At 39.8% G+C, this 25665-nt stretch overlaps 4 protein-coding genes across 6 annotated transcripts in view; 1 reads left to right on the plus strand and 3 right to left on the minus strand.

Annotated features, from left to right (window-relative positions):
* Positions 1-1090: 1090 nt before the first annotated feature.
* LOC120794849 lies at positions 1091-1777 on the plus strand. Its single transcript, XM_040136226.1, is given in 4 exon segments — positions 1091-1270; positions 1272-1460; positions 1462-1667; positions 1669-1777. Coding segments are annotated over 4 exon segments (684 nt in total).
* Positions 1778-2227: 450 nt separating this feature from the next.
* On the minus strand, positions 2228-12201 carry LOC120794491 (circularly permutated Ras protein 1-like). Its single transcript, XM_040135607.1, has 21 exons — positions 12156-12201; positions 11767-11868; positions 10713-10964; positions 9304-9522; positions 9026-9166; positions 8858-8938; positions 8664-8737; positions 8188-8352; positions 8050-8091; positions 7704-7793; positions 7282-7433; positions 7080-7161; positions 6372-6502; positions 6031-6115; positions 5815-5921; positions 5568-5680; positions 4092-4209; positions 3424-3564; positions 2753-2846; positions 2633-2659; positions 2228-2522 (listed from the first exon to the last, which is right to left on the minus strand). Exons 1-21 carry the CDS (start codon positions 12199-12201, stop codon positions 2433-2435), a joined length of 2352 nt encoding a protein of 783 aa, XP_039991541.1. The 3' UTR covers positions 2228-2432.
* A 1480-nt stretch (positions 12202-13681) lies between these two features.
* Positions 13682-21643, minus strand: LOC120794876 (protein kinase C and casein kinase substrate in neurons protein 3-like). Of its 3 annotated transcripts, none has more exons than XM_040136277.1 (10): positions 21432-21643; positions 19747-19840; positions 19443-19599; positions 18947-19182; positions 17859-18014; positions 17254-17429; positions 17030-17150; positions 15574-15641; positions 15374-15453; positions 13682-14342 (listed from the first exon to the last, which is right to left on the minus strand). In XM_040136277.1, the coding sequence occupies exons 2-10, from the start codon at positions 19801-19803 to the stop codon at positions 14230-14232; spliced, it is 1164 nt and encodes a 387-aa protein (XP_039992211.1). In that variant the 5' UTR covers positions 19804-19840; positions 21432-21643; the 3' UTR covers positions 13682-14229. The 3 variants fall into 3 exon arrangements, with proteins under 3 accessions (XP_039992211.1, XP_039992209.1, XP_039992210.1); XM_040136275.1 differs by having other exon boundaries at positions 19747-19817; positions 21432-21642; XM_040136276.1 differs by lacking the exon at positions 21432-21643 and adding an exon at positions 21043-21203 and having other exon boundaries at positions 19747-19817.
* Positions 21644-23322: 1679 nt separating this feature from the next.
* Positions 23323-25665, minus strand: part of LOC120794805 (SH3 and multiple ankyrin repeat domains protein 3-like) — a 28424-nt gene continuing 26081 nt past the window's right edge. The window contains exon 27 of the mRNA XM_040136155.1: positions 23323-25417. Within this exon, the coding sequence (XP_039992089.1) occupies positions 25366-25417 (52 nt within the window). The 3' untranslated portion in view covers positions 23323-25365. The remainder of the gene's footprint in view (positions 25418-25665) is intronic.

Consider the following 25665-nt stretch of genomic DNA (forward strand, 5'->3'; position numbering starts at 1 on the left):
GCCTGCAAAAAGTAAAGTGAGACTAAGTCAGCACATCATCTGGTGTGGAACTGTAGCAGATATATTGATGACAGTGACATTCCTGGTACCCATAAAATATCTAATGCGAAGCAAGCGGGGTAATATTCTATTAGCGGGCCGCAACTCTTAAAGGTAAGCTCTTTTATCTGTCACACTTTATTCCCATTAATGACAGTTTTGCTTTGAAGTACATCAAGAATCTCCCTCAATCCATACCCACAAACACAGCTGTATCTATTTGTTGTGCAAATGAGGCCAAGTACAGTGCTAAAGCTTTTTTTCTGTGTGTGTGTGTGTGTGTGTGTGTGTGTGCACTGCGGCCTATAGGTACAGTCCCATTTAAAATCCTTTATCCTACAGGTAAGACAATGAAAAATAAATAGAAAAACTGCACTGATCTTTTGACTTTGGCCCTGAAGTAACGACATTTATATTTTTCACAGCTAAAATAAATCTGATGGAATTCCTGCAACTCAAAAAAAAACATGTATCATGATTTATAAGCAACATTGAAAATGAAATAATTTGTCATAAATATGTAGAGAGGTGGAAGAAGTACTCCGATCATTAAATACAAGTACCAGTGCCGCAATGTAAAATACTTCATCACTACTACTACTTCATTCGCTTTCTTCTGAAAGATTGAATAATTTGACCTCTTTGGGACTTAAACAGTTATGTATATGAAATAATCTGAAAAGTTTAGAGAGGAAATCTCTCTTTGGTGGAACTGCTAACAACTCGTAGACTTCTGAAATGTGACACGAGGCCCCAGACACTGCCTTTTTACAAAGGGTCATAACATAACACAGTTGGGAACCACTGTCAAATAAATGTAAAATAACTGCAAAAAATGTAAACTAAAATTTTTTTTCGCTCTGTATGGTAGTGGAGTATAAAGTGGAGTATAAAGTAGCATAAAATGGAAAGTACAATTACCTGTGCTCAAGTACAGTTCTTGAGAAAATTACTTAGTTATATTCCACCACTGTAATCACAATTTGAGCAGTAGTGTTTTCCTTTGTTCTAACTTCCACTCCTAGATTCCTAACAAAAGCCAGAGGTGACGATGGCAGCAATAGTAACAAGCCTTATCCCCATCCTGCGGACGGCAGTGGACGCCACCACCACCTACAAGTGCCGCTCCCTGTGCATCCGCATGGTGATCCTCTTCCTGGCTGTGCTGCCCTTCACCAAACCGGACAGCGACTTCACCTGCATCGGCACCGGGCACAGCATCTGCACCCGAACCTTGTTTTAATAGACATTTCCACAGACCTATGATGGTGGCCTGGAACTTCATCTTTGTCCTGGTTATCTTCTCTATCCTGCTCATGGAGCCTTTCCCCTGTCACTTGCGTTCCCTGGCCCAGAAGAGGAGCCCCCAGGTGAAGGGAGATGTGGAGCTGGAGGGCCAGGGAAAAAAGGAGGCTCCAGGTTGTGTCCATAGACACCAGCAGCAAGACGGTCATAGATCTCCATAGAGACAGAGGCACTGTGGGCTTCTACCTGCTCAGCATCACTCTACGTATTCTGGTTGAATCTTGGTTTCTTTATATTCTGCTTTTTTGGAACCTGCCGGCGCTGAATAATGGTCCATACAAATGCTCGACAGACATCTGTTCTGAGTTACGTGTTTGTGTTGTAAGAGAAAAGTATGTCTCTTTATGCTTTGACTTCCATTTCAGGCATGATTATTGTTTGCTCTGTCCTATTTTGTATGTATTCAAATTTTCACTATCTTTGCCACTTTTAAATATTGACACAGCATAGCATTTGCGATATTCTGATTTAGCCTCAGTGGATATGAACTCAAATTCACTGTTTTTGATGTATCTTCTAAATAACATTCAGTGCATGTATTATAAAGTACAATAATGCTTAGCTGCTCTTGTGTGACTAAGTTTTCCTGTTGCATCGTCAGGTTTGGTGCAAACAAATTGCATATATTAAAAAATAATTACATAATTGTCACCACAGCTACATTGACTGTTGCGTTGGAGGTTTACATATGCTGTGAGATGTATTTTGCTGACACCAAAGGACCTGGGTGTGGGCTGTGTGATGTGTTTCTTAGTCAGGTGTTTCCTATGTGTTTTTATCAGTGCAAAAACTCAAACGCTGTGAAGGGGAATGTGTCCAACACACTCCCATGTACAATGTATACTGCCTCAGCAGTTTTTATATGCAACACTGAAAGGAATTATTTAAGGTCTCACAGAGAAATAAGTTTCTTTATAACACAGATGACCACTTTTTCAGCTGATAAACAGTAATACATTATTTACATTGTGAAGTATTTGCAGGATCATTATTCAGCCAGATAATCAAAGTCAAATTGCAGTATTTATCCTTGTCAATCATGGCTTGAGTTGCTTCCATCAAGGTAAACAGTAGAGGCTGACAGTTGGCTAGAGTTTATGTTTATTCTTCAGTGAGATGGACTTCCTGTTGCTGTGCTTCATGGTGTAGAGTAGCACTGCACCAGCGTCTGTTAGAGACTGATGGGAGGAGAAGAACTGAAGAATTATCACAAAAAAATTAAGCAAAATGGGCACTGTAGTATTCTAGCACTAAGTACTATAAGGACAGTATAAGGACATCACATTACCTGTGAGTCGGAAATGACAGATTTTCTCTGGAAAAAACAAGCAAAACAATAAAATGAAGTGTTTAAGTGTGATGATTCTAACTGAATCTAATAAATGTACACAAATGTACATAAACTCACCCGCGTGAAGTTATGAATGTTGTAGTATATTGGATCCATGGTTTTAACCCATTCTTTGTATGTCTGTCTGTCCGTTGCACTGTGATTATGTTCACTGCAAACAGAGAAAGCACATTATCTACCTACCACTTTCTGTCTTTTTTACTGATAATATAAGGTTGATTGTAAAGAATATAAAAAGAAAAAAAAATCCTGGAAAAATAAGCTCAAACTCAAAACTACCATTTTGAATGAACAAAAAAAAAATCACATCTGAAATAATAATAATGGTCTTAAAAACATCAAAAAACAGTTCAAACAGTTCATCAGTTTAATCCGATGTATTTGAACACAACCAGTTTATCTGATTTTCATTTGAACTCATTTTTTATTTTTGCATCTGATTGCTCTCTCAGTGCAGTAAAATTCATATTTTTGTTCATGTTATTTAATTTCAAAATGTTATGACACTCCTTGACTTTTCTGTTTCATCTACAAAATAAATCCTCTTAGATTTTTCTGTTCGTTTGTGCTATCTGTTTTTCTTGCATTTTGTAATTTTTCTATGTGTGTACAGAATCAGCCCTCATTTTAATCCAGTTGTCGAACTTCACCGTGAAATTAGCTCTCATTCTACACGTTGCCCACACACTAACGCAGTCAGAGTTTCCTCCGTCCCTTCTGTAACTCACATTGCTCTCTCTATCAGCTTCCTCTGCAGCTCTGCTTCCCTCCTGGCGTTCAGGAAGCGGCCTCTGACAGCCAGAGCGGCGCTGGCCTGTGATGAGTTGAGCTGAATGATGGCCAGAGACAGAGAGGACAGCGCCGCCGAGCTGAGAAGGAGGGTGACACTTTTATCATAAGAGTGCTCTTCAACACTTACAGATTCAGCCTTGCCATTATATTGCAGTGCAAATACACACAGTGGCCACTTTGTAGCCGATCAGACAATGACTTGCATGACCTTTATTCTGTCTATGAGGCAGGCAGACTGGGTTGAGAGGTTAATTCACTGTTAGAATGGATGAAAAATGTGATTTACATGGTGCGATCATTTCTGCATGATGCTAAGGCCCCAGTATCTCAGCAACAGCCAGTCTCCTTGGATTTTCGACACTGCTTTGCCTAAAGGTTCACTGAGATTGCCAGAAAATAATACATCCAAACAGCTGTTGCCCTGAAGGAGAGAACGCCTCGTTGATGAGAGACAACACAAGATAATGACTTGTTTAGGCTTAGAAGGAGGCCACAAGCATGCAGATAGATCAGTGCAGCAGTGGTGTGTGTGTGTGTGTGTGTGTGAGGAAATCTCAAAATGCAAATGAGAGAAGAACTGAGATTATGGAAACATCATGAGCACCTGTCATCAGTAACATCTCGGTGTGAAGTTATCACTCTGAGCATCGTCTGTCCGTTCCTCTGCCTGTACTTGATGTGCAGCTGGATGGATACACAGCTACCAGAGGTTGGTGGTGGTACTGAAAAGAAGCACAGAGAGAACACAAATATGAATCAAGAGAGTTTAACACAGGAAGCACATGTTGCTTTTTGTTCATACTTAATATGGCGTCGAAGCCCGGTTTGGTTTTCAGATTTAAATACACAACTAAAATTCAGCAAATCTAAGTGCTGTAGCGGTCAGAGAAAAGAGACAGGGCTCTGGCCTGTATAAGGAGTCAGTGGTCAGACTGGCTCAGATGAACCACCTTTGACCCATCTGATGCCCTCCACTCAAAATACAGGCCACTTCCCACAGCGATCCAGACTTCAGGTTGAGTTGCTGCAGAATTAATTTGTGTCTATTAGAGTCCAAAGTCCCAGCATAATGACTAAACTGTAGCCTGTATGTGTTGAAAAAAACAAACAAACAACAACTAATAGCAATGCTGAATATTAGTCACAGCAACGACAAGGCTAATGTGGTTTTTAGAAATATTAACAGGTTAAACATCTTAGCTTAGCACTAAACACTAAGTACAACTGAGGCTGTTAGGAATGTCATTAATCTTTTTATGTATTTCGTCATAAATCACAGTACTGGGCAAATTGGGCAAACTTTGACCGGATGATAGCAGATCACTAGAGTTGATCCTGTAGGGACCTGTAGCAAATTTATTGACAATCTATCCAATAGATATATCACTGAAAACCAAAAATGTAAACCTCATGGTGGTGCAAGGGAGGGGTCGAGTTATTATGATTAATCCTCTAGGGACCTTGAATGCCTGTGCAAAATTTCATCTTAATACAGCCAGTTGTTGTTAAGCTATTTCAATCAGGACCAAAGTTGTTGACCGACTGATGAATAGACTTACATCACCATCCCTTGAGCTATGCTGCTAAAGCAGTTAAAAAGTTAATTTGATCTTAGTTAAATGAAAGCTGTTTCTTACTGACTTGGTAATAATTCTTTGTTTACCTTTCTGCAGTATTTGTTTTTAGATCACAGGTAGTAGAGTGACATGTGCAAGGACATATTCCTCTCTTACCAGAAGTGGCAAAACATGAATTTCTGTTGTTATCTAGTGCCCCCCTCCCCTTTTTTTTTTTTTTTTTACATGACCCATTGTTGCATTTTCATCAATCCAGCTTTGTTACTTTTTGTTTCTCAGATGTCAGCACTCTGGCTCCCTCTCAGTTTAACAATGATGTTGTCTCTCAGATTGAGATTCAAGGTTTTCTTGGTTGGCAACAGAAATCCCCGTCCTGCAAAACCTGGCAGTGCACGTCACACCACAACCTGTGATAATCCTGAGAAAAACAGCAGATCTGCAACTGGAATTCACAAGGTAAAAAAAAAAGAAAAGAAAAAGACAATATTGTAGTTTTATCTCACCTTCTGTGTCCTGTTCATTGGCTCCAAACTGGAAGGTGATCTCTGTATCTGGGTCCACGTTCCCCACCTCTCTGGTCCCTTTGTGTCCAGCCTCCCTTTCTCCTCTCATACACCTGCAGCGAAGGCGGACATCAGTCAATTCTGTGGGCCTTGTTAATAATGTAATTTATGGTGCTAGAACAATCATGAAGACTTCAGAAACGCTAGTATTTAGGGTACATATAATGATATGCAGTGCAACTCTTACAGTGATTTGGGCAGCAGTAGTGTAACAGTACAGTGTGTAGCGATGGTCCTGTTCTCAATGATCTGTTCAAACTCTGGATGCAGCCTGTTCGGACTTGCTATTACCACCTAGAAGATGAGAGACAAAATGCGCAGACGATATGGGAAATGCAAACTCTGATGACTGATTTATATAATAGAAATACTGACAGAATTGTTGAAGCAAATCACACCGTACTTTCCCTCCAGTGCGATCGGCGAGTCTGCCCAACTGATCCAGCCGGCAGTCTGTTCCCTCTATGGACAGCACAGACACCGTCACTCTAAGGGAAGAAGGATATTTCAGCATGATCTTCGTCACAGTAAATCTAGATCAGCTGAGCAACAACAGTCATCCCCCGTCTTTCACTGGGCCCCTATCAGTATTACTAGGACCAGTATTTCTTTTGTAAGTGGTGCAACAGTACTCCAGATATGTAAACGGCTGCATCTGTATGCTCACTCATTGTCTGTTTCGCAGTATAATGTGTTCAAACACACGTTCCCATTCTTGACATCAATTTGGAGCTGCTTACTCACCCCTGATTGGCAGCATACTCCCCCAGCTCCTGGTAGAAGATGGTGGAAGAGAGAAGGGTGCCAGCATCATTATCCTCTACCTCCAGATTTCCTAAGTCTGTGTTGGCCTTCCCATCTGTACAGATAATCACCTTCAAGATCAGCAGGGATAGCAGATCAGGATTGTATTGTTTTTAGAAAATAGAAAAAATGAAAAACTGACATATAATGGCATAAGGACCAGACCAGTTTCTGACCATTCATTATAATTCATACAAGCTTTACATCACAGCTCATCTACTTCAAAGTACAGACTGAAAACAAAATGATACGAAGTTGTTCCAAGTAAGTTTTAAGTTCAGCCTGTGCTAATATGAATGGAAATTCATGCAGACCTTATAAATGCAGGAAAAATAAAATGTCTATTAACTATTAACTTTGTTAACAGAGATGGAAGCAGAAATGCTGATAAAGGCCAACGAACAAAACGTCATATACAAATAAAATGAGGCCAAGTGACCATCACTTTGTGGGATTCCTGGTTCCTTTTCAGTCAACAAGGTTTATGGGTCTACACATCTTTATAAAGACATCATGGTGTGCACGGGCTTTACTGAATCAGTGCAACTAAATACTGATCAATGTAATGTATATGTGAACTATAAATGGGTTAAAACACACAAATACACTGGTACCGTCCTGCAAATAAGATTCAAAAGCCAAACCTACTTTGGACCCTGGCTGTCTGGAGGCCATTGCAATTGCCACGAGAGCAGCTGGACCCAGAGCTGTGGTCCCACTTTCAGATAATCTTTTTTTTTTTAAAAGCAGAATCAGGTGGATATGTTTGTTATTTGAACATACAGCAGGTAATATTATATAATAATGCACAAAACAACCAATTCAATCTTTTTTTTTTTTTTCATTTTACCCCATTACTTGTCTCTGTAAGAAGTCCTTGGTCTGTGAGAGTGGAGGTGGACTGGGGAAACTGGCTGCAGCCTCTTTCAGATAGTTCCTCTCTGTCAGCTCAGCACCAGTCAGGAAACGTGACGAGAAATTCTCATATCCATACATTGTAACCTGGCAATACAATCATCAAGGGATAAAGAAAAGCAACAGCAATGAAACATGTTATTCATACGGTGATTTTCAAGATAATAATGATGCTGAATGACAAGACATTGACAAAGAAAATCCAATTTGCTGATCTTAAAGAAAGATGCAGTGACTTACAGCAATACAGAGACAGTAAGGACATTGAGTGTAAAAAGAATTATTAAATATAAGCCATAAGAAAACTTCAGAATCGGGGAAAAAATACTATTGTTGTCTATTAAATCTTGTATGTACCTGATAGTTGAAGGTGATGAGCCCCACTCTTATGTCTGGTTGCTGTTCACTTAGTCTCTGAACACACTGCACCACGGCTTGCTGGACAAACTGGTTTGAATATAATGATTTTTAACACCAATGGTATCTTGATAGCATCGCTGGACAGCTATTATTGTTATCATACTCTATATTGTGCATGTACAAAAAATGTTTGTGTTCATTTTCCAGTCAACTTAATGCTGTGATACTTGGGGAATTTGCATTTTTTTAAATGAACCTTCACTATGTCCGTACTTCCTGCTCATTTTCAATCTCACAAAGTCAAAAGGACACTTGAAAATAAAAAAAATAAAAAAAAACTCACCTGGAGACGGGATCTGTGGACAAAATGCTCTCCCTCCGACACCTACAGATGGATCAGTTGAAAAATCACAAGTTGTATTTGTGAATGTCATCCAGGAGTAAACGGATGAGTGTGTCAGTGTCAGTTGGGTGTTTTTACCTGGGAGGTGATGCTCATGGAGCCTGAGATGTCGATGCAGAAGAGGAGCAGAGCATCAGGAGCACACAGGGGCTGTTCATCTGGATTTAGCAAAAAGTGAATACTGGGTGGTATACTGGGAGGGCTGGTCAACTCCGAGGACTGACAGAAGTGACACACATTAACCTGCAGATCAGCATAAGGAGAGAACATTGCTCTTACACCGAAACATCACCAACATTAACTGAGTCCACTGACTGAGACCAAACCAGCCTGCTGTCTGAATCGATCAAACCAATCCCAATTATCCATTGTTTCATTAGGTTATGATCAATAATGCTTCAGTTGACTGCCTCTAAGAGTTTGTCATGCTCTGTATTTTCCAGTATTGATTACAAGGAGATTTACCGTTGTTAGTCAGATTTGAAATCAATGACTCCTAATCATGTTACTGCTTCTCAGTTTCAGAATAAAGGTCAAATGAAAGAGGTAATTACCACATTGTCATAGCAGGAGTCCAGCACAGAGCCACACTGGGAGCAGGAGGTGGGTTCACCCAGTATGCACTGCCCTGGAAATATGCAAACATCGTCACCATCATAAGCTAATAAGACGCAAAAAAAACAAAACAAAAAGCAAAAAAAACTAGATGGCTGATCATCTGTTTTATGGTGATGATAAGTTTGCTGACCTCTTTCCTCTGAGAGTAATTTCCCTAAACTGACAAGGACAACATTAGGATTCCCTGGAAGAGGCTCCTTATCTGCTGATCCTGAGTTGGGAATAACATGAGAATTCAAAATAAGCATTTTGTGTTATATTGGTCTTTTGACACCTTGAAAGAGACTGTTGTATTTACCCTTTCCGCTAGACGATTGGGAAAGTGATGAGGTTGGAGGTGATTTCTGAGAGGATGAAGGAGATGAGAGGGACGAGGGTAACAGCACCAGGTACTCTGGCACTGACTTCATGAATGAAGGTCTCGGTGGGAGGGCTGGGGCTGGGGTTTTGGATGAGAGGAGCGGAAACTTGGATGATCTGCCTCTTCCCTAGACAATCTGCTACAAATCTTGCATGCACTTGGTCGTATCAAGTTAAAGTTAAATACAAAGAGGAAAAACAAAGATATCTGTTCACCTGGTGTCTGGCCCGGCACATTGCTAGCATCAGTTGGCAGCTTCACCAAGCCCCCATTGCCTTCCGGTGTACTGTATGAGTAGTGCGGGTCCCAGGAATGGGCATCTAAATCTGGCTCATTTTTTGGCAGGTCATAGGTAAATGTCTGACAGTCGAGTGGCTGGCTGTAAGAAAAGGAATGGCTGTTTGCTGCAGGTCTCATGTGTGGTGGAAGAAGAGCTGGGTAAAGCAGATAAGAGGAGACTGTTAAAGGAATGGGTCACCCCAAAATTTTAAACTGTCATTCCTCGCCTTGGCTGCAGATTAGTGAATTCACTACTAAAGTGCGCTGGATCACCAAACACACAGTGATTTACCACCTATATCTATCTATCCAACCATGTACTTAAAAGGATGATTCATTATTAAACAACATGTTATATCTAACCATGCAGATATTTTTTATGTTAGTGTGTTCAAATTTTAAGGTATTGATCTCTGCATCTTTTTTTCCCTTTTTGGCTAACCGACGCTTTAATACACTCAGTAAAGAGTGTATTAGTGTGTATAGTATAGTCTCCGAACAGCTTTTGCAACCTGCTGCGAGTGTGTTAGAGTCAATCAGTCTATTTTTTACCTTTAACCTCAACTTTAACATCCATTTATTTAATGTGCACATCACTGAAAGAGTCCTAGCACACTTTACAGGTTAAAACATAAACATCACACATAGAACTTTTAGACCTCCCATGTACAAATACACACACATACACATACACACACACACACACACACACACACACACACACACACACACACACACACACACACACACACACACACACACAGACATAACCCCAAAGGTCAAGGTAAGAATGCTAATATAACAGTCGGATTGGGGTTAAGAAAATGAGAAATTTACAGAATACCTCATAATATTTACTAATTTCTCACTGACAGAGCTCTGGGCACATTCACCTTGTTGCACATTATTGAGGTTACTATGGTTTTTGCCACAATAATTGGAAGAAATTTAAAAGATATTTTGTGCATCTGAAAACAAACCAGCAGTGGTCTAAAGGTTGGAGTGGGCCTTTGAAGGGAGGGTGCGGGTTTGGACAAGCAGGATTAGCCTTGGCCATGAAAAGTAAAAGAGCAGTGTTTGCCACTTCTTTATTACCGCTGCTGCCCTTCAGCAAGGCCACTGCAGGTGTGAATATATGTAACTTTGTGTATGTGAGCGGTGGCTAACTTTCCTGTTTGTTTGGTAGCCGTCACTGGTGTATGACAGAGAGGAAAACACTGAAATATGGGGTGAAATACTCCTTTAAGATATTAATTGCATCCATGGTATTTCAGATAACACTAAAGCAAATAAACTACACATGTTCAGCCATACATTTCCACCTTTATTTACATATTCACAGTACCTGTCCTTCGAGGAGATGTTGTCTGTTGAGCTGTTGTATTGATGGAAGAAGCAGTCTTCCGCTGATTGTGAAATTCTGCATTTTCATAGAAGGGAGTGGGCTTTACAACCTTCTTCACTTTGCTTTTTTCCAACTTTTCAATGATCTTTGGGGTAGATGTCTGGAATTTTGGTGATTTTGCTTCTGCAGAGTTTGTTGGAGGAGGAGGTGGAGGAGTGCGAGGACGAATTCGGCTAACAGGAGGCAGGAGAGCTGAGAGGAAAATAAAAAAGAAAATACATACATTGGGTGTTAATTTTAAACAGTTTCTCGCAAGAGAAATGTGATCCCAGACAAAACAGCTGGTGCAGTGATGACCTTTGCACTGTGAAGAAAATGTGACTCAGGTGGCAGATGGCTTTAACTGAGCCAAGCACAGTATCTGAAAGGAATATCTCCTCTAAGATAGACAGGAGAGGTTGTGTGTGCCACTGATTGCATAATACATAAAGGTACTTAACCAACCAGTCATCCAAAAAGCTCTGACGAAAGGAAAATTCCACCTGCAGATACTTTTACACTGTTATGTACAATCAATCTTTGATATTCAAAGAAAATTAGCAGTTATTTTGTGATAAAGTATTGGAATTTAATCTTTCTCTCAAGCAATACTTCAGTTAATGACTTCCTACATTTCCCACATTGCCTATTTGACATCTTCTAGAGAACGGAGCTGACGGCAGGTGACATGCGTCGGTGATAGACTTAGCGGAGTGAAAGCTTTGTGCCTCTTTGATGGATTTCTTCAAACTGGTAAGTCAACAAGTGTCTTTCGGAAGGTCTTTGACTGACAATAGAATCTGATCCTCTTCATGTTTTAGATAGCTGAAATATTTACTGGTTGCAAACTCCAGTGAAGCTGCTCAGAAAACGTCTGTGTCTGGCTAGTGATCTATGGGTTTGAGAAAACTACAACTAAACAACAAAGTGGAGTTATAAATGTGACACATTTCCATTTAAACAAGTGTTTATTAATTTGGATTTTTTCTTTGATGTCGGGAGAAAGAAATCACACCTGAGCGTTTAATGACATTGGCGCTGGATTGTTGGCCATCCTTCTGACTCACTGACGGCGGCACATAGACAAACCCACAAGCGAATTCCATTGTGATTCTGCCTGCCTGAGAGAGCAAGGAAATCATTTAAGAAAACATGACACCCAGAAAACATTACAGTGTAAGCACTCTTTAACACATAACATGTAATTAAAATCCAGTCCAAAGTAATAAAAGTATTGAAAAATGACAGTTTTCTCTGGGGAGCATGTCGGCATGTTTGTAAGATGATGACATGCCTTTAAGAAATCCCTCTCACTATAGAAACATAATTTGAACAATGCATCTAACATCTTTCTGCATTATAAAATAAAAAAGTCCTCTGAAAATAAGCATATATAAGGCGTACTTACACATGCAGAGTCCTTTGAATGCTGACTGTACAGTGCAACCATAAACACGAAACCCTCCCAGGTCTCAGAAATGTTCTACCTATTGTGTGACGTCTTGCCATTGTTCATTTTTTGTGCCTCAGAGATCTTGTCCAACAGGTTTCTTTCTTCTATAGTCTTCTGTGATGCCGTAGTGTGGTGTGTGCACAAAGCTGTGAGGTTGAGTGTTGGGTCAGAGATTTATGGCATATTGCGTGACTGTAGTTAAACATTCATGAATGTAAATACAATGTCTGGATGAAGAAAAGATGAAATGAGAACAGGGTATTAACATCTCAAAGGTCCATTAACGTGGATAATAATCTTTCAAAGTAAATGAACAAGCTACCCTGACTATCCTGTAAAATTCTTTCATGTACACAGATCAAATGATTTAATCTACACCGATGTAACTACTGAAATATGGTATTATGTTAAAATGTAAGTCGCTTTGGACAATAGTGTCTGTAAAGTAATAATATTTGTTTGAGGAATCCAAAACACCACAAGACTTCCGTGTATTGGAGGAGTAGAGGACCGAAGGAATACTTAAAATTACACAGGATATTTTACCAAAGGACAACCATTGTTTGTTCTTGTTGTTTTTGGTAATTTTCCTTCAATATTTGTGCTTCACAGATGTTTGATTCATTTAAATATATCTATCTGTATGTGCAGTTAATTACCTGGTCATTATACGGTATCTCTATGTCACATAAAAAGCATTAGATACATTTTAAATGTCTGGAAAATAATTTGAAAATGACGGAGCGCATCTACACATGTATGTTTTTGCTTCTAATGTCTTGTCTTTTGGGGTCTTTGTCTCAATATATGAATAGTTTAAAGAGGTGAGAGTCCATGCTAGTGCCTCTGTAAGGCTGTACTTTGGCACAATTGTGCTTTGAGTCAAACGCTAACATCAGCAAGCTAACATGCACATGGTGACAAAGCTGACATGGTGATGTTCAGCAGGTGTACTGTTTACCATGTTCGCCATCTTAGATTAGCGTGTTAGTATGCTAATGTGCTAATTAGCACAAAACATAGAGTACAGCTGAGTCTGACGGGAATGTCATTAATTTTGCAGGTATTTGGTGATAAACCAAAGTACTGGACAAATTAAAGGTTTGACTTGATTATGCCACCAAATGTTCCAGGACCACCAAAGTGATTACAATTCATCCTTTTGGGAGCATAAATGTACCAAATTTCATAACAACACATCCAATCGTTGTGGATACATTTCACTCAAAACCAGAAATGTTCATGGTGACACTAGAGGAAAAGTCAGGGGATCACCAAAATCAGTCATTGTCTTGGGACCATGAATGTCTGTACCAAATTTCAAGGCAATCCATCACATAGTTGTTTAGATATTTCATTCTGAACTGAAGTGGTTGACTTACCGGCCAAAATTGCCAGCCATAGAACCACACCGCTAGCATGGCAAATAAATAAATGAATAAATAAATAAATAGTGTTAACAAGATGGATTAGAGGCAAAACAAATACACTTTTATTGTGAAAATCCATTCCCCTCAGTCAAAGTAACTTCTGTGTGCCTCTACATAATACTTACTAAGCAAACATTAACCTCGTGTGCACACATCATTGTAAACCTGTGCCTGGGTAAACCTCATGTATCATTATTAGCTATCAGCTCATTACAGTGATCTAATGACTCAGACATGATGGCGGTAAATAAATATGCTCTCTTGTTCTCTTTTGTTTCATCTGAACATGCACACATGCATGCAAACACACATAAACACTCACGCATATACACATACAACTCTTGCACAAACAGTACATTCTAGTCTTTGATAAGTTAATTCATATTGCAGAAGTACTCAAACCAAGTAGGTTAGAATATTAAGCCCTTAAAACTTTACATTTCAAATATAGGTGGGAATAGATTATATCTGACATGAACTCAAAATCAGAAACATCTTAGACATTAAATGATAATAATTGATATTATTAGAGGATTTAAAAACTAACTCTTTGTAAGAAATAAGTTTAGAACATAAAATTTTAGACAGCGTGGCATCACTCGACAACTTCAACGTAATTGGCCGGGTAGAAGCCCTCCTTCCCCCCGCTCAGTACTCCTCGACACCAACCCTGGTCATCCTCCTCTTCAACCTTCAGGAACAGTTCGCCTGAGATCAAAAGGAATAAAATGCTGAAGTGAAAACATGTCGGTTAAAATGCATCGTCTGGCTTCTGTGACTCAACGTGTTCACATTAAAACGACCCTGTTTCAATATTCATTAGTCATTTTTAATTTACTCTGACTTTAAAACAGTAACAAGCAAGCTTTTGGGAGTTTGCCCTTTGGCCACCTTGCTCATTATTTGACACTTTGGCACTAAAATAACCTTGGTGAGTTGACTACATAGTATAGCTCCATCAAAACTAATGAAAGAGTGCCTTAAGATGTACTTCCTCCTAAGGCAACTAGATGTTTAGTCTAAACAAACCCTTTAAACTTATGCAATCTTTCAACTTTGTCATATTCGTATAGATTAGGATCTCGATGCTTAGCATCTTGGAGAATATTTTGGAAATTATATTTAATATTTTGCATTTAGAGGGTGTGTTTGACTTGACTGACTGTGGTAGTGGCTGTTTGCTCAGCTCACCTTGGCTTCGTACAATTGTACAAAACTGATAAAATGGCAGTGAGAGGTAAACTAAACTCTCTTTGGATTTCAACACTCTATCATACACAGCGAAATAGATAAATGCACTATAATTTGCAAAATATCTCTCCTAATGCAACATGATTATAGCTTTTTGTCTTTGCAGGATGCAAGTGATATTATAGCCGCATCACCTATGTTTAATTTTGTAGATTTGTCCCATCTGTACTTCAAAAATGATGAAGATAGTAATTATGTTTTTTGTGATGTATATACATCTCCACAAGAGTTGGGTCATCTTTTAAAGCTCCACCTAGACACTACACGTAATTTTCCCATCCCAGAAATCATGTAATTTACGTAACATCAGTAAACTCTACACAGCACACTTACTGTATGTTTAACAGCCTTATTTCAGAGGGATTGGATGCATATTTGTCTTCCCACTCAGATTTATACAATAGTTGTAATTTTGTATAAAAATCTTGCTTGAGTAAAATGATTGTGTAACACAATGAGTGTTGTGAACATCACACTTTATGTGTCACCTGCTTTAAAGGACAGCTCGTCACCCTCTTCTCCCACATAGTCGTACAGAGCTCGCACCTTCACACCCCCAATCATCACACTATCAGGAGAAGACAAGGGCGTTTAAATAGTCAAAAAATAAAAAATCTGTGGTCATCTCTGGGATTTTAAAAAATGTAATTAGTTACCATATGTGAAAAGCCCTTTATTGGATACTTACGGTTGGCTATCTTTTTTTTTCTGGTCTCTTTTCTTTCTCCTCAGCTTTTTTACTGGTGGGACCCATTCCTAAAAAGGGTGAAATATAAAAGTTTGGGTTTCAAATTTATCAAAACTCTGGTGAAGTAAAACAACTGCATAAGAGTGTGCAAATCTTCACACAAGCCAAGTTTAAGGTTATTTTGGGGCTGAGTGCAAATGCTTTTATACCAGAGATCTATAAATATTACGGTGAAAATCTGCAAAAACTGTTTTTATGGGTCTTAGACAATGTGTGCGAGCATATATTTCTTTTACCGAGGTAAGAACAGGAAAAACACTGAAACAACAAGGTTACAACAAGGTTTGCACACAAAAACAAAAATATTCATTTTAGAAGATATTGTCACTTGTAGTTCTTGATGTCTCTGAAGATTAATTGAAAAGATTCGTTCACTGAATCGTTCAGTGCTAGACCAGATCTCTGACTCCGTGGTCCCATTCACTGAACTGAAACATGGCCCAACGTTCAGTTCAGCTCGCTAACAAGTGAACTGATAAGGGTCGTTCGTGAAGGATAAGCCAGTGAGCTGGGAATTTAGCTAGATAAAGATACTGTCTGCACACTGAAAGCTCTTATAACAAAGTCCTACTCTATTATGCAGAGCAAGTGTATTTTCACAACACCTAATTATTAAATGAAATATTTGGTAGTACTTTCTACTCTGAGACTTCACGACATGATAGGGAGGGAGAGGGAAAGGGGTGGGCTTGAGCCACTCAGCGACTGTCGATCACTCAGGCCTCACATTCACTGTGTATGTTCAGTAACAAATCACTGAACACGCACCGTTCCCATGCAGAGAAAGGATCTGAGACAGTCTCAGGCTCAGCCACCAGTTTTTTAATATTGCAGGTTTCACCACAAATTGTAAACTGTATGCTACTTGTTTCTATGTACTACTCATGACATATTGTGTTGTACTGTATGTGTGTTGCTGCTGCGGCAAAATAATTTCCCTCAATAAAGTACCTACCTACCTACCCTCTATGTAAGCTATCTGCCTGGTCTTGAGGTTACAATCACCATAGGGCTGATTCACATAGCCTAAAATGGAAAAATTACCATTTTAAGACTGGTTACTGGTATACTTCCAAGTTCAAGACTGCCTTGTATTCTGAAAATACAGTGGAAATATTGTTTACTTTTTTGTTTATTATATCTACAGATAAGTATGGAAACACAGATACACACACACACATACAAATACTCACGTTCGTTGAGTGTATCCTTATAGAAGTGACCTATTTTCAAAACAGTAACTTAATGTGTGTGTGTGTGTGTGTGTGTGTGTGTGTGTGTGTGTGTGTGTGTGTGTGTGTGTGTGTGTGTGTGTGTGTGTGTGTTTTAATTTGGTTGTCCTGAAAGTGAATGTAGTTTTGCCCTCTATGTTTTGCAGTGAAACTTTGTAACATACCTCAATCTTTGGCCAGTCAGTGGGCATGCCAGGACCGTGGTTGTTCTTCCACCACTTGAGATCATCCTGGTCATCGATGGACATCAGAGTGTGATGGAGGTCACTGTACACTGCCTTCACACTGACACAGGGACATAGAGCTATGTTTGTCATGACACAATAAGCACTTGTGTAGATGGATGAACCCAACTTTACAAACACCCAGTCCTCCAATGGCTGCTCACCTCTCATTGTTGGTGATGTCCAGATGTCTGTGGATGGAGAGGAAAGCCTGCTTCAGAAAGCTGATCCTTTTCCTCTCCTCCTCCTGCGACTGTTCAAAAATGGCTTCCATCTCCTCCATGTAGCGAGGTGTGTAGGACGTCACATCCTCCAGCGCTTTCTCATAGCGCTCTCTAGCCTGCAGGCAGCTCAGAAGAAGAGTTTTATGACGAAAGATTGCTATACGATCATTCAGGAAGAACATCTACTGCGTTTCGTTGATGGAGGGGGATCTTAAATTTGTAAATCATCGGGTGCTCTCCACTGTTCTCATTCTGGGCTCCACAAACACTGAGCAGAGTGACAATAACATATCTCCATACAAGGAAAATGCGTGGAACATAAATTTAAGGCTCGGGGTGGGTTAAGAGTTGAGAGTTCCTCAACTGAATTAATATCACTACATGCAGCAAGCTGGCAAAACTTTCTTGGAATAAAACATATTTAACTCTGTGGCATGTCGTGAATCAGGACTTGTGAATTTAAATGTGCTGTTAATGAATCCCTTATTCAACATGCATGACTGACTATGAGTGAGATGGTGCAGTATGTTAACATCTCTGCTCACCTTTTCCTTCTCCTCTGTGGCCTTCTCTCTGGCTTCTGTGATCTTCTGCTTTTTCTCAGGGCTCATCTCAGAGTTTTCATTTGCTTGTTTTTCTTTGTTGAGAGCTGTTTGTTCCCTCTGACACGACTTATGGTACGCAACTCGGGCCTTCTCCAGCTGTTGAATATCCATTCACACACGCATTTTATTTACTTGAGGGAAAAGTCTGACATTTTGGGCATTACGCTTTATCGCTTCCTTGTCAAGAGTTAGATGAGAAGATTAATGCCACTCTCATGTCTGTACAGTAAATTTGAATCTACAGCTAGCAGCCAGTTAGAATAGCTTAGCATAAAGACTGGAAAAAGGAGGAAACAGCTAGCCTGGCTCTGTCCAACGGTGAAAGGCACACCTACCAGCTCCTCTAAAGCTCACAAATTAACATTATAGATCTTTTTGTTTAATACACAGTGACTGAAACAGCCTAGCACATAACCCCCCATAACACCACATGTCATTCATACACTCATTTCATTTTTCATGGCATTGTATTTTATATATAATGTTTCCACAATTTCAACTCAAAGCTGAATTTTTGGCCAATTTAGTTAGCTTTAATTGATTTCCAAAACTTTTTTTTTTTGAATAGTTTTAGTCTCAAAGATTAACTTTGTTTTACATTAATTTTCATTCAAGTTACATTTACTTTAATTAGAGAAAAGTAAACTTCAGGGATTGAAATTTTGGGAAATACACCTATTTGCTCTCTTGCTGAACATTAGATGAGAAACAGGAAACCACTCTCATGTTTGGACGGTAAAAATTAAGCTACAGCCAACAGTTGGTTAGCTCAGTAAAACAATGAGACAGTAATTAATCACTTTGAAATAGTTTGAAAGAAAAAAAACTGATCGAGTTTGCAAATCCCATTAGCTAATGACGACCATGAGATGCATTTGAAAGCTGAAGAAAAAAGCTAGGAAACTACCATTGCTACTTATGACCACCATTACAGGTACACACACACATACATACACACACACACACACACACACACACACACACAAACACAAACACAGATAAATGTAAATAATACATGTGTTCTCGACCTTGGTCAGCTTTTTGGACCAGGGTTTCTGGGCATGTGAAAAACTTGTGTTGTTGTCATGGCTCTCCCTGAACCCACAAAATATTTTCTTTGGAAAGGTCTCCTTCTGCCAGGTCTTCACCCGGTGCCCTTCCTCAGCGATGAGTGACTGGGAGATGGAGGAATGGAGGGCGGACAAACGCTCGGTGGAGGTGAAGAAACATTGCCACGCCCTCATGAGGGAGCCATAAAGTGGCCCTGGGGAAGTGGAAAAAAGACAGACGGGGGAAACGAATTACACACAGCGCAGAGGTGAATCATGGAAACAATAAAGAAATAATGACCTCCATTTGTCTACTGGAAATTTTCAAACAAGCGCAGATGCTATCAGTTAACAAGACCCAAGAGGTAATTTTAACTTGATGAGAACTGAGATGGTCTAAAAGGCCTGGGAATGCATCTTGTCTGCTTTTAGGCCACCATGGCTGTACAGCCACCATGCAGCTTCTCATACTTACGAGAATCCACTATAGACTTCCATTTGCTGCTCCACTGGCTGAGCTGCTGGGCGTACTGTTTTTCTACCTTCGCTCTCTCCATGAAGCAGGCCACAATGTCGTTGCAGGCCTGGAAGGACTGTTCAGTTCGGTGCACTGTACTTGCATAATTCCCTGGCTGGGAGGAGAGGCGGTGAGGAGGAAAGACGATGATGATATGTAAGAGTAACAGGCCATTCACAAACACATGCGTACTGATTTTAGATTAAAAAGCTATTATCAGGGTTGTGGTTTTCTCAGATCTGATCATAAATATAATCCTCACCATCCAGAAGCTCTGTTTCTTGGCATCCTCGGGCGGTTCTTTGGGGAGACTTGCCATTATTGGGAACGTGTCTGTCTCGGAAAGTAAAAGATGGCTGTTTGTGTGATAAAAGAGCGTTGCTAGACTGGTTGAGATGCATAACAAGCATGGAAAGACAGTGTTTATTGGCAGGCAGGTGACACTGATTACCGTGCAACAGGTTGGATGTCTACACAGTGTAATGTGCAGATACAGAGGGCTGACTTCCTCATAAACGATGCTGTTCCCCTTGTATGGCAGGCATGCCTGATAGGAAATAATTGGCAGCGGAAGGTTTGCAGTGCAGTGTGTTTGTATGTGTGTGTGTGTATGTGTGTGTTGTTGAGCTCTTTGCCATAACAACTTAGACAATCCTGATGAGGTGTTATTTACACTGTACAGTGCTCAGATACATCCAAACCCCCTGCGTGAGTAAGGGGAATGTCATTACACTGGCAGACTGGATTTCACAGGGGTGGGATCTGCCAGCAGGAATAGAACAGCTGCTCCAGCATTCTTCCTGTTGCCTTCCCAAAATAAACAGCATAGAAAGGTCATCTTTCCCTTTTGCTCTGACTAATACAAGGCCTGTTAGAACCAACTGTATACCCCTCTGACTCGATTGGATTCTGAGATCATGACCACGAGAGCGCAACAGGGGCAGATTTCTGATCTGCCAAACAAATGGAAACGTAGGATTTAAAAGGAAAAAACTGTCCTTTCCAGAAAGCAGACATTTTTGCACAGCATGTAAAGCAAAGCACATGTGGCAGATACGTTGGAGGGAGAATGCAGATTGAACAAAAGCACCGAGATGCATGCAAGAACACGCAAAGGACGCAGACACATTCGGCCTATTTCTGTCTGGGCTGACACATTGCTGGCTGAGTAATATGAAAGTGACTAACCACACCTCATCACAAGACTGAGCATGACGGAGAGTCAGGCTGATCTAGGACCTTATATCATCTACTTATATTATCATTTCTTTTCATAATTTTTCTCACTTGCTATGAGTTTCTGCAGAGTGGAAACATGGTAGAAAGACCCCGAAGGCTTTACTTGAGAGTCACTTTTTAACTTTATCCTACCCCCTGTTGTTGTCCATGCAGAGGAAAGGAAAAGTTTGAGACAGGACTCAACAGCTCACCCTCTCATTTTATCACACAGACCTATTCATACCAAAGTATTTTAATGCTGCGAAAACTCCATCGACAAGCCAAAAACAAGCAAAAAGTGGCACCAGAACAGTTGTGCCTGTGAACAACCAGCACTTACATTTCTCTCTGATTCACCAGTGATTACTGAAGTGATCACTTGTTACTGTAGTTCAAAGGCTACTGAGGATTTCTCTCCATTTCTCTGTCCGTCTCCCCCTATCCCAGTGTGCCTGTCCTCCTCTAACACATGCTTCTCTGCCTCTCCCCTCTCTCAGTGACCCAATTTTCCCTTGGCACTTAAAGTTACATACACACACACACACACACGCACACACACACACACACACATAGACACACACATTGTTGATCTGAAAGTGGGCGTGAAACACCGTGACATTGCAAGCAAACAGAAAGAAAAAAAAATTTAAACAAAACAGAGCATTTGCATGGTAATCAGTCGGCTGCTAATTGGCTTCAGGGCAAACAAAGGAGGAGGAAGAAACTTACCTTTCTTGCCCTACTCCCCCGTCAGCTGTGATATTATTTCACAGTCATTCCAGGATAAACTCTTCTTCCTCTTGCTCTTCTGTTCCCTTAATTTAACCCCATCCTCCTCTTCTTTAACTCACTGGCTTCCTCCTACCAGGCTGTTTAGGTCTCCTGCCCCTCTTTGACTATCACCCTCTCACTTTCTCTCCACTCCGCTATTAGAAAAAACAGCTGGAAGAATCCCCCTCCTTCTCTCTCCCGGCCCGTCCCTCGCTCTGTCTCTCTCAATATGGTGCTAATGAGATGCTGAACCTTCATTTTGACCATTTGCTGGTCGCAGAATTGTGTCAGTGTGGCACACAGTCATGTGAGCTTATTAGTGAGTGTGTGTGACAGCGGGAGTGGGGCTGGGGGGCTGGGGGTATCCCATGAACTGCCACATTAGCCCTGTGCTCCTTTGTGACCTGCCATTCTCGCTCTGGTCAGCCCTAGAAAGAGAGACTGTCAAAGAGAGTACAATATACGGCATGCTCACCAACACACTGTTTACTTATTCTGGGCTGTGCTCTTCTGGATGTTAGCCAGGAGTTAAAGGAGAACACCAGTGTCATCCAGAATGATAGTTTGTTTACTGCCATCTGCTTAGATTTCTCAGTCTTTTCGCAATACATGCTGTATAAAATTAGACTTTTCAGAAATCCACTAATCTCAACAGTTTATCCAGAGCCTGAGTATCTTAAAGACCACTTTCACACACCCCACCAGAGAAAATATATTGTTTCTCACTTATTTCAGAAACGGGCTCTTGAAATTTTAAAATTTCAAAAGTAATGTACGTTTCCTGAATCACTGCCCCAGTGCATATTCCACAGACCTCACAGTAAACAGCCTCCATTCAAAATAAAGACAGAAAAAATAAAGGAAAAAACTGATTACAATGAGTGCAGAAATATGACAAATGCAAATGCAATAGTTCTCACTCCAAATTAACACCCATGGGAGATTTCTTCACCATTGTCATTTAAACACTAAATGAGGACATAGCTTTAGGAAGAATGGTATTCATACCTCCAGCACAGGTCCAGAGACTTGTATAGTCTATACCAAGGAGCTCTAAAGATGTTCTGGTTGCACGTGGGCGCCCAACACCTGAATAAGACACCTGATAGTTTCTGCTTTAGTTTGTCACCCGTCTGTAGTTTCTAACAAAGTCTCCATGAAAACTAATGACAGCATGGGGTGACTGAAGATATGAAATGTCAGATGAAGTAACAGTAAAATAAAGACACTTTTACAGAATGTAATTAATTGCATATGTATTGAGAATTGTTTTTCTCTGTGGATTTTTTTGTCATACTGTCAGAGGAGAAAAACAAGGCCTGATATCTATAACTTTACTAACTATGAGCAGACCCCAAATAGAGAAATACAAAGAAGGGGAAACCTGGACAACTGGCAGGCACTTAAAAAAATAATAGCAGTATTTACAGTTTTTAACCATGAACCTCAAAGTGGCCAACGTGCCAGCAAACAGTCTTACATTCATCTTCTTCCAAGTTGTTGTTCATTGTTTTCCATGCCTTACAAGCAATCTTGGTTTGCTGCATGAATGCAGCCACTGCTTGCTTTGATTTAAGCCATCTCATCTTCTCCCTCCCCATGAGCTCCACTCTTTTGTGCCTTTTAGCTCACCAAGCCTGATGGGAAAATAATCCTGGACCTGAAAACAATGTTGTGTTGAACTACCACAGGGCTGATACGAGCTGCTGCCAAATGACTCAATTCAAACACAGGACTTCAAATTGGATCATTATGTGAATATGAGGGAATCCAAGGAGAAATGAGAATCATGGCAGGGCCATAGTTTATTTTAGCATTTATTTCAACAACTTAGTTGTACCTCTATCATATTGTTTATCAGTATATGCTGTTTTTTATTTAAAACAAATCTTTATATATATATTTATATGTATATATTTATATATAAACCTTTTATCTCCGCATACCTATGCTCATACTGTATGTAGTCATATTCATTATGCATTTCACTAGACCTAAAATACTCTTTTAAATCATGGTATGTAATGCTTTCTACCCTACTGCTCAGTCCTTTCAATTTTCAGGAATAGCATCCACCATGAAATAGCATTGAGGCAACTCAACATGAGAAACAGAGTCATAATTTTAAACTCACATAGAGAGAATATACAATAACTAATGTGTCAGCTTCACTGGGGGTCACCACAGGGTGAGCAGTATAGAAAGCATTTACAGGAAACCCCAAATGAAACATAAACCAAACAAAGCTTCAAAGAATTTGTCCACACTATTTGGAAGACAGAGATTCTTAAAAATGTTTACATACTAAATATTATTATCTTTATTATACTATATTTTTATATTATCACTGTCATCATCATCATTACATATAGATCTATAAATGATGTGTTTTTGCCTAACAGTTGAATTCACTTCAGGGAATGGCAAAACTGGCATGTTAAAAAAAAATCCAGGGTGTTCATGTTCACCTCTATGTAACATATACAGTATTTACTAAAAGTTTTCACTCTGATAAAAACTTTTTGAAAAGTAGGTCAGAGTATTTCTTTTTGATGGTTATGTTTGGCACAGGGAAACACTGGGATTGCTAACTGATGAGAAAAAAAAACAATGTTTTCTGACCGTTATAAATATGTTTTGGAAAAGGCATTAGAAAGAGAAAGGTGTAGGTCAGGGAAAGCATTTAGCCACCAACGCAGGCTGACGAACACGCACGCACAAAATCAGACACACTGACTCACAGAGGCTGAAGGCTGAGGAAGTCAGGCAGACAGAGAAGCAGTAAAAAGCCCTTTTTGATCACTGCACCTGCTGTGTGGGAGAAAGCGGTCAACATTATGGCCTCAAAGAGGATAGATCCATCCCTTGACCTCTGCTATGGCTATAAACCAATAAAATCTAAGAGTGATTTGTAGTTTGAAATTACATACAAACCCCTCTCAATTCCTCTCGAATATTTCCTCTCCTTTCTATAGGATAATGAGAAAAATAATACACGGTCTTTTCCAGACAATATTTTCTCAATACCTGTACGTCCTCATTATTCCCAACTTAAGTTCAAAAGTTTTAAATACCCTGACCAATTGGAAATAAATGATTGCAGTCAGCGTGTAGTACAAAACAAATGGTTCTACTAATAGTGACTCCCATTTAACATGTAAGATATATTTAGTGCTCGCAAAGTACAAACATACAATGCTTACTGGGGCATCCTGTATGGGAATATGGCAAATATATAAAAAGAATACTATTGTGTTCTATCATTTCCTCTATCATCGTTTACAAACAAAACCCATTCCCTCATATTCTGACTTTGGCTCCAGTACTCACAGCCATTTGATTAAAGCTACAAAACTGATGGTAGGATGTGGCTCTAATGTTTCTGTTTTCACCAGAATTTCTGGCTCAGTCACAATCAGTAAAACTTTATTTTGGGTTTACAATTTAGGCAGCAACTTTTCACCTTTTCTTGAACTCAGACTGAAGTTTCTCAGCACTGGTGTGAGAATCCATCTGTCGGAGTGGTTGTGAATATGAGTGTGTATGTATATGTTTGTCTTTTACAGCACAAAACAGTGCGTTAGTTAAATGCACGTCCATCTAAAGTTTTAAAGTATATTTTCAGTTGAAGAGCGTCATTTTCATATGATATTCTTAATTCCTTCGCACCTTGTCTTGACCAGAAGTCATTCCACAAGTTTCATACAATATTCCTTACATGTGAAGCAAATTTGTAAGACAATACTTTCCCCCACATATCCAGCCCTTAGTTTTAATTCAACGCAACCTGTTGATGTCTACCGTTCTTCTCTTGCACATCTTCTGTTATTGTTCATCTTTGTCAATTTGTGTCTCTCCCTTTCTCTCATCATTGAATCAGCTCTTCACTCTCTCAGTCTGTGTCTCGGGGAGAAGTAGTGACATGCAAAGGAGAGGAGAGCCGCCTGGGGAGAGAAGGAGGGCAAATCAAAGAATAAGAATGGATAGAACTTAAATAAAGACGGAACAAACAAAATAAGGTTTATAAAACAGATTAATAAAGAGAAAGAGAAAAGGATGGATGGAAGATGGGATAACTTATGAAATTATATGCAACTAATGAAGAAAGGGGCTGATCCAGCTAACTTGTATGGAAGGAATGAGACACTTTGACTTTCCTTCACCTTCCTTTTTGACATTTTGACTCCGTTGC

This window comes from Xiphias gladius, chromosome 9 (genome assembly GCF_016859285.1).
Source record: "Xiphias gladius isolate SHS-SW01 ecotype Sanya breed wild chromosome 9, ASM1685928v1, whole genome shotgun sequence".
Taxonomy (NCBI): Eukaryota; Metazoa; Chordata; class Actinopteri; order Istiophoriformes; family Xiphiidae; genus Xiphias; species Xiphias gladius.

What these genes read in the sequence shown, in the direction of transcription:
- LOC120794491 (XM_040135607.1), bottom strand. Translation starts at nt 12,201, where the DNA reads ATGGTTGCACTGTACAGTCAGCATTCAAAGGACTCTGCATGTGTAA. An exon ending in TTACAGAGACAAGTAATGGG is followed by an intron (nt 7,162 to 7,281) that starts GTAAAATGAAAA and finishes AAAAAAAAAAAG; the next exon opens with ATTATCTGAAAGTGGGACCA. An exon ending in CCAGACAGCCAGGGTCCAAA is followed by an intron (nt 6,503 to 7,079) that starts GTAGGTTTGGCT and finishes CTGATCTTGAAG; the next exon opens with GTGATTATCTGTACAGATGG.
- LOC120794876 (XM_040136277.1), bottom strand. Translation starts at nt 19,803, where the DNA reads ATGGCAAGTCTCCCCAAAGAACCGCCCGAGGATGCCAAGAAACAGAGC. An exon ending in AGAAACAGAGCTTCTGGATG is followed by an intron (nt 19,600 to 19,746) that starts GTGAGGATTATA and finishes CTCTCCTCCCAG; the next exon opens with CCAGGGAATTATGCAAGTAC. An exon ending in CGAGCTGTCCTTTAAAGCAG is followed by an intron (nt 14,343 to 15,373) that starts GTGACACATAAA and finishes TTTTGATCTCAG; the next exon opens with GCGAACTGTTCCTGAAGGTT.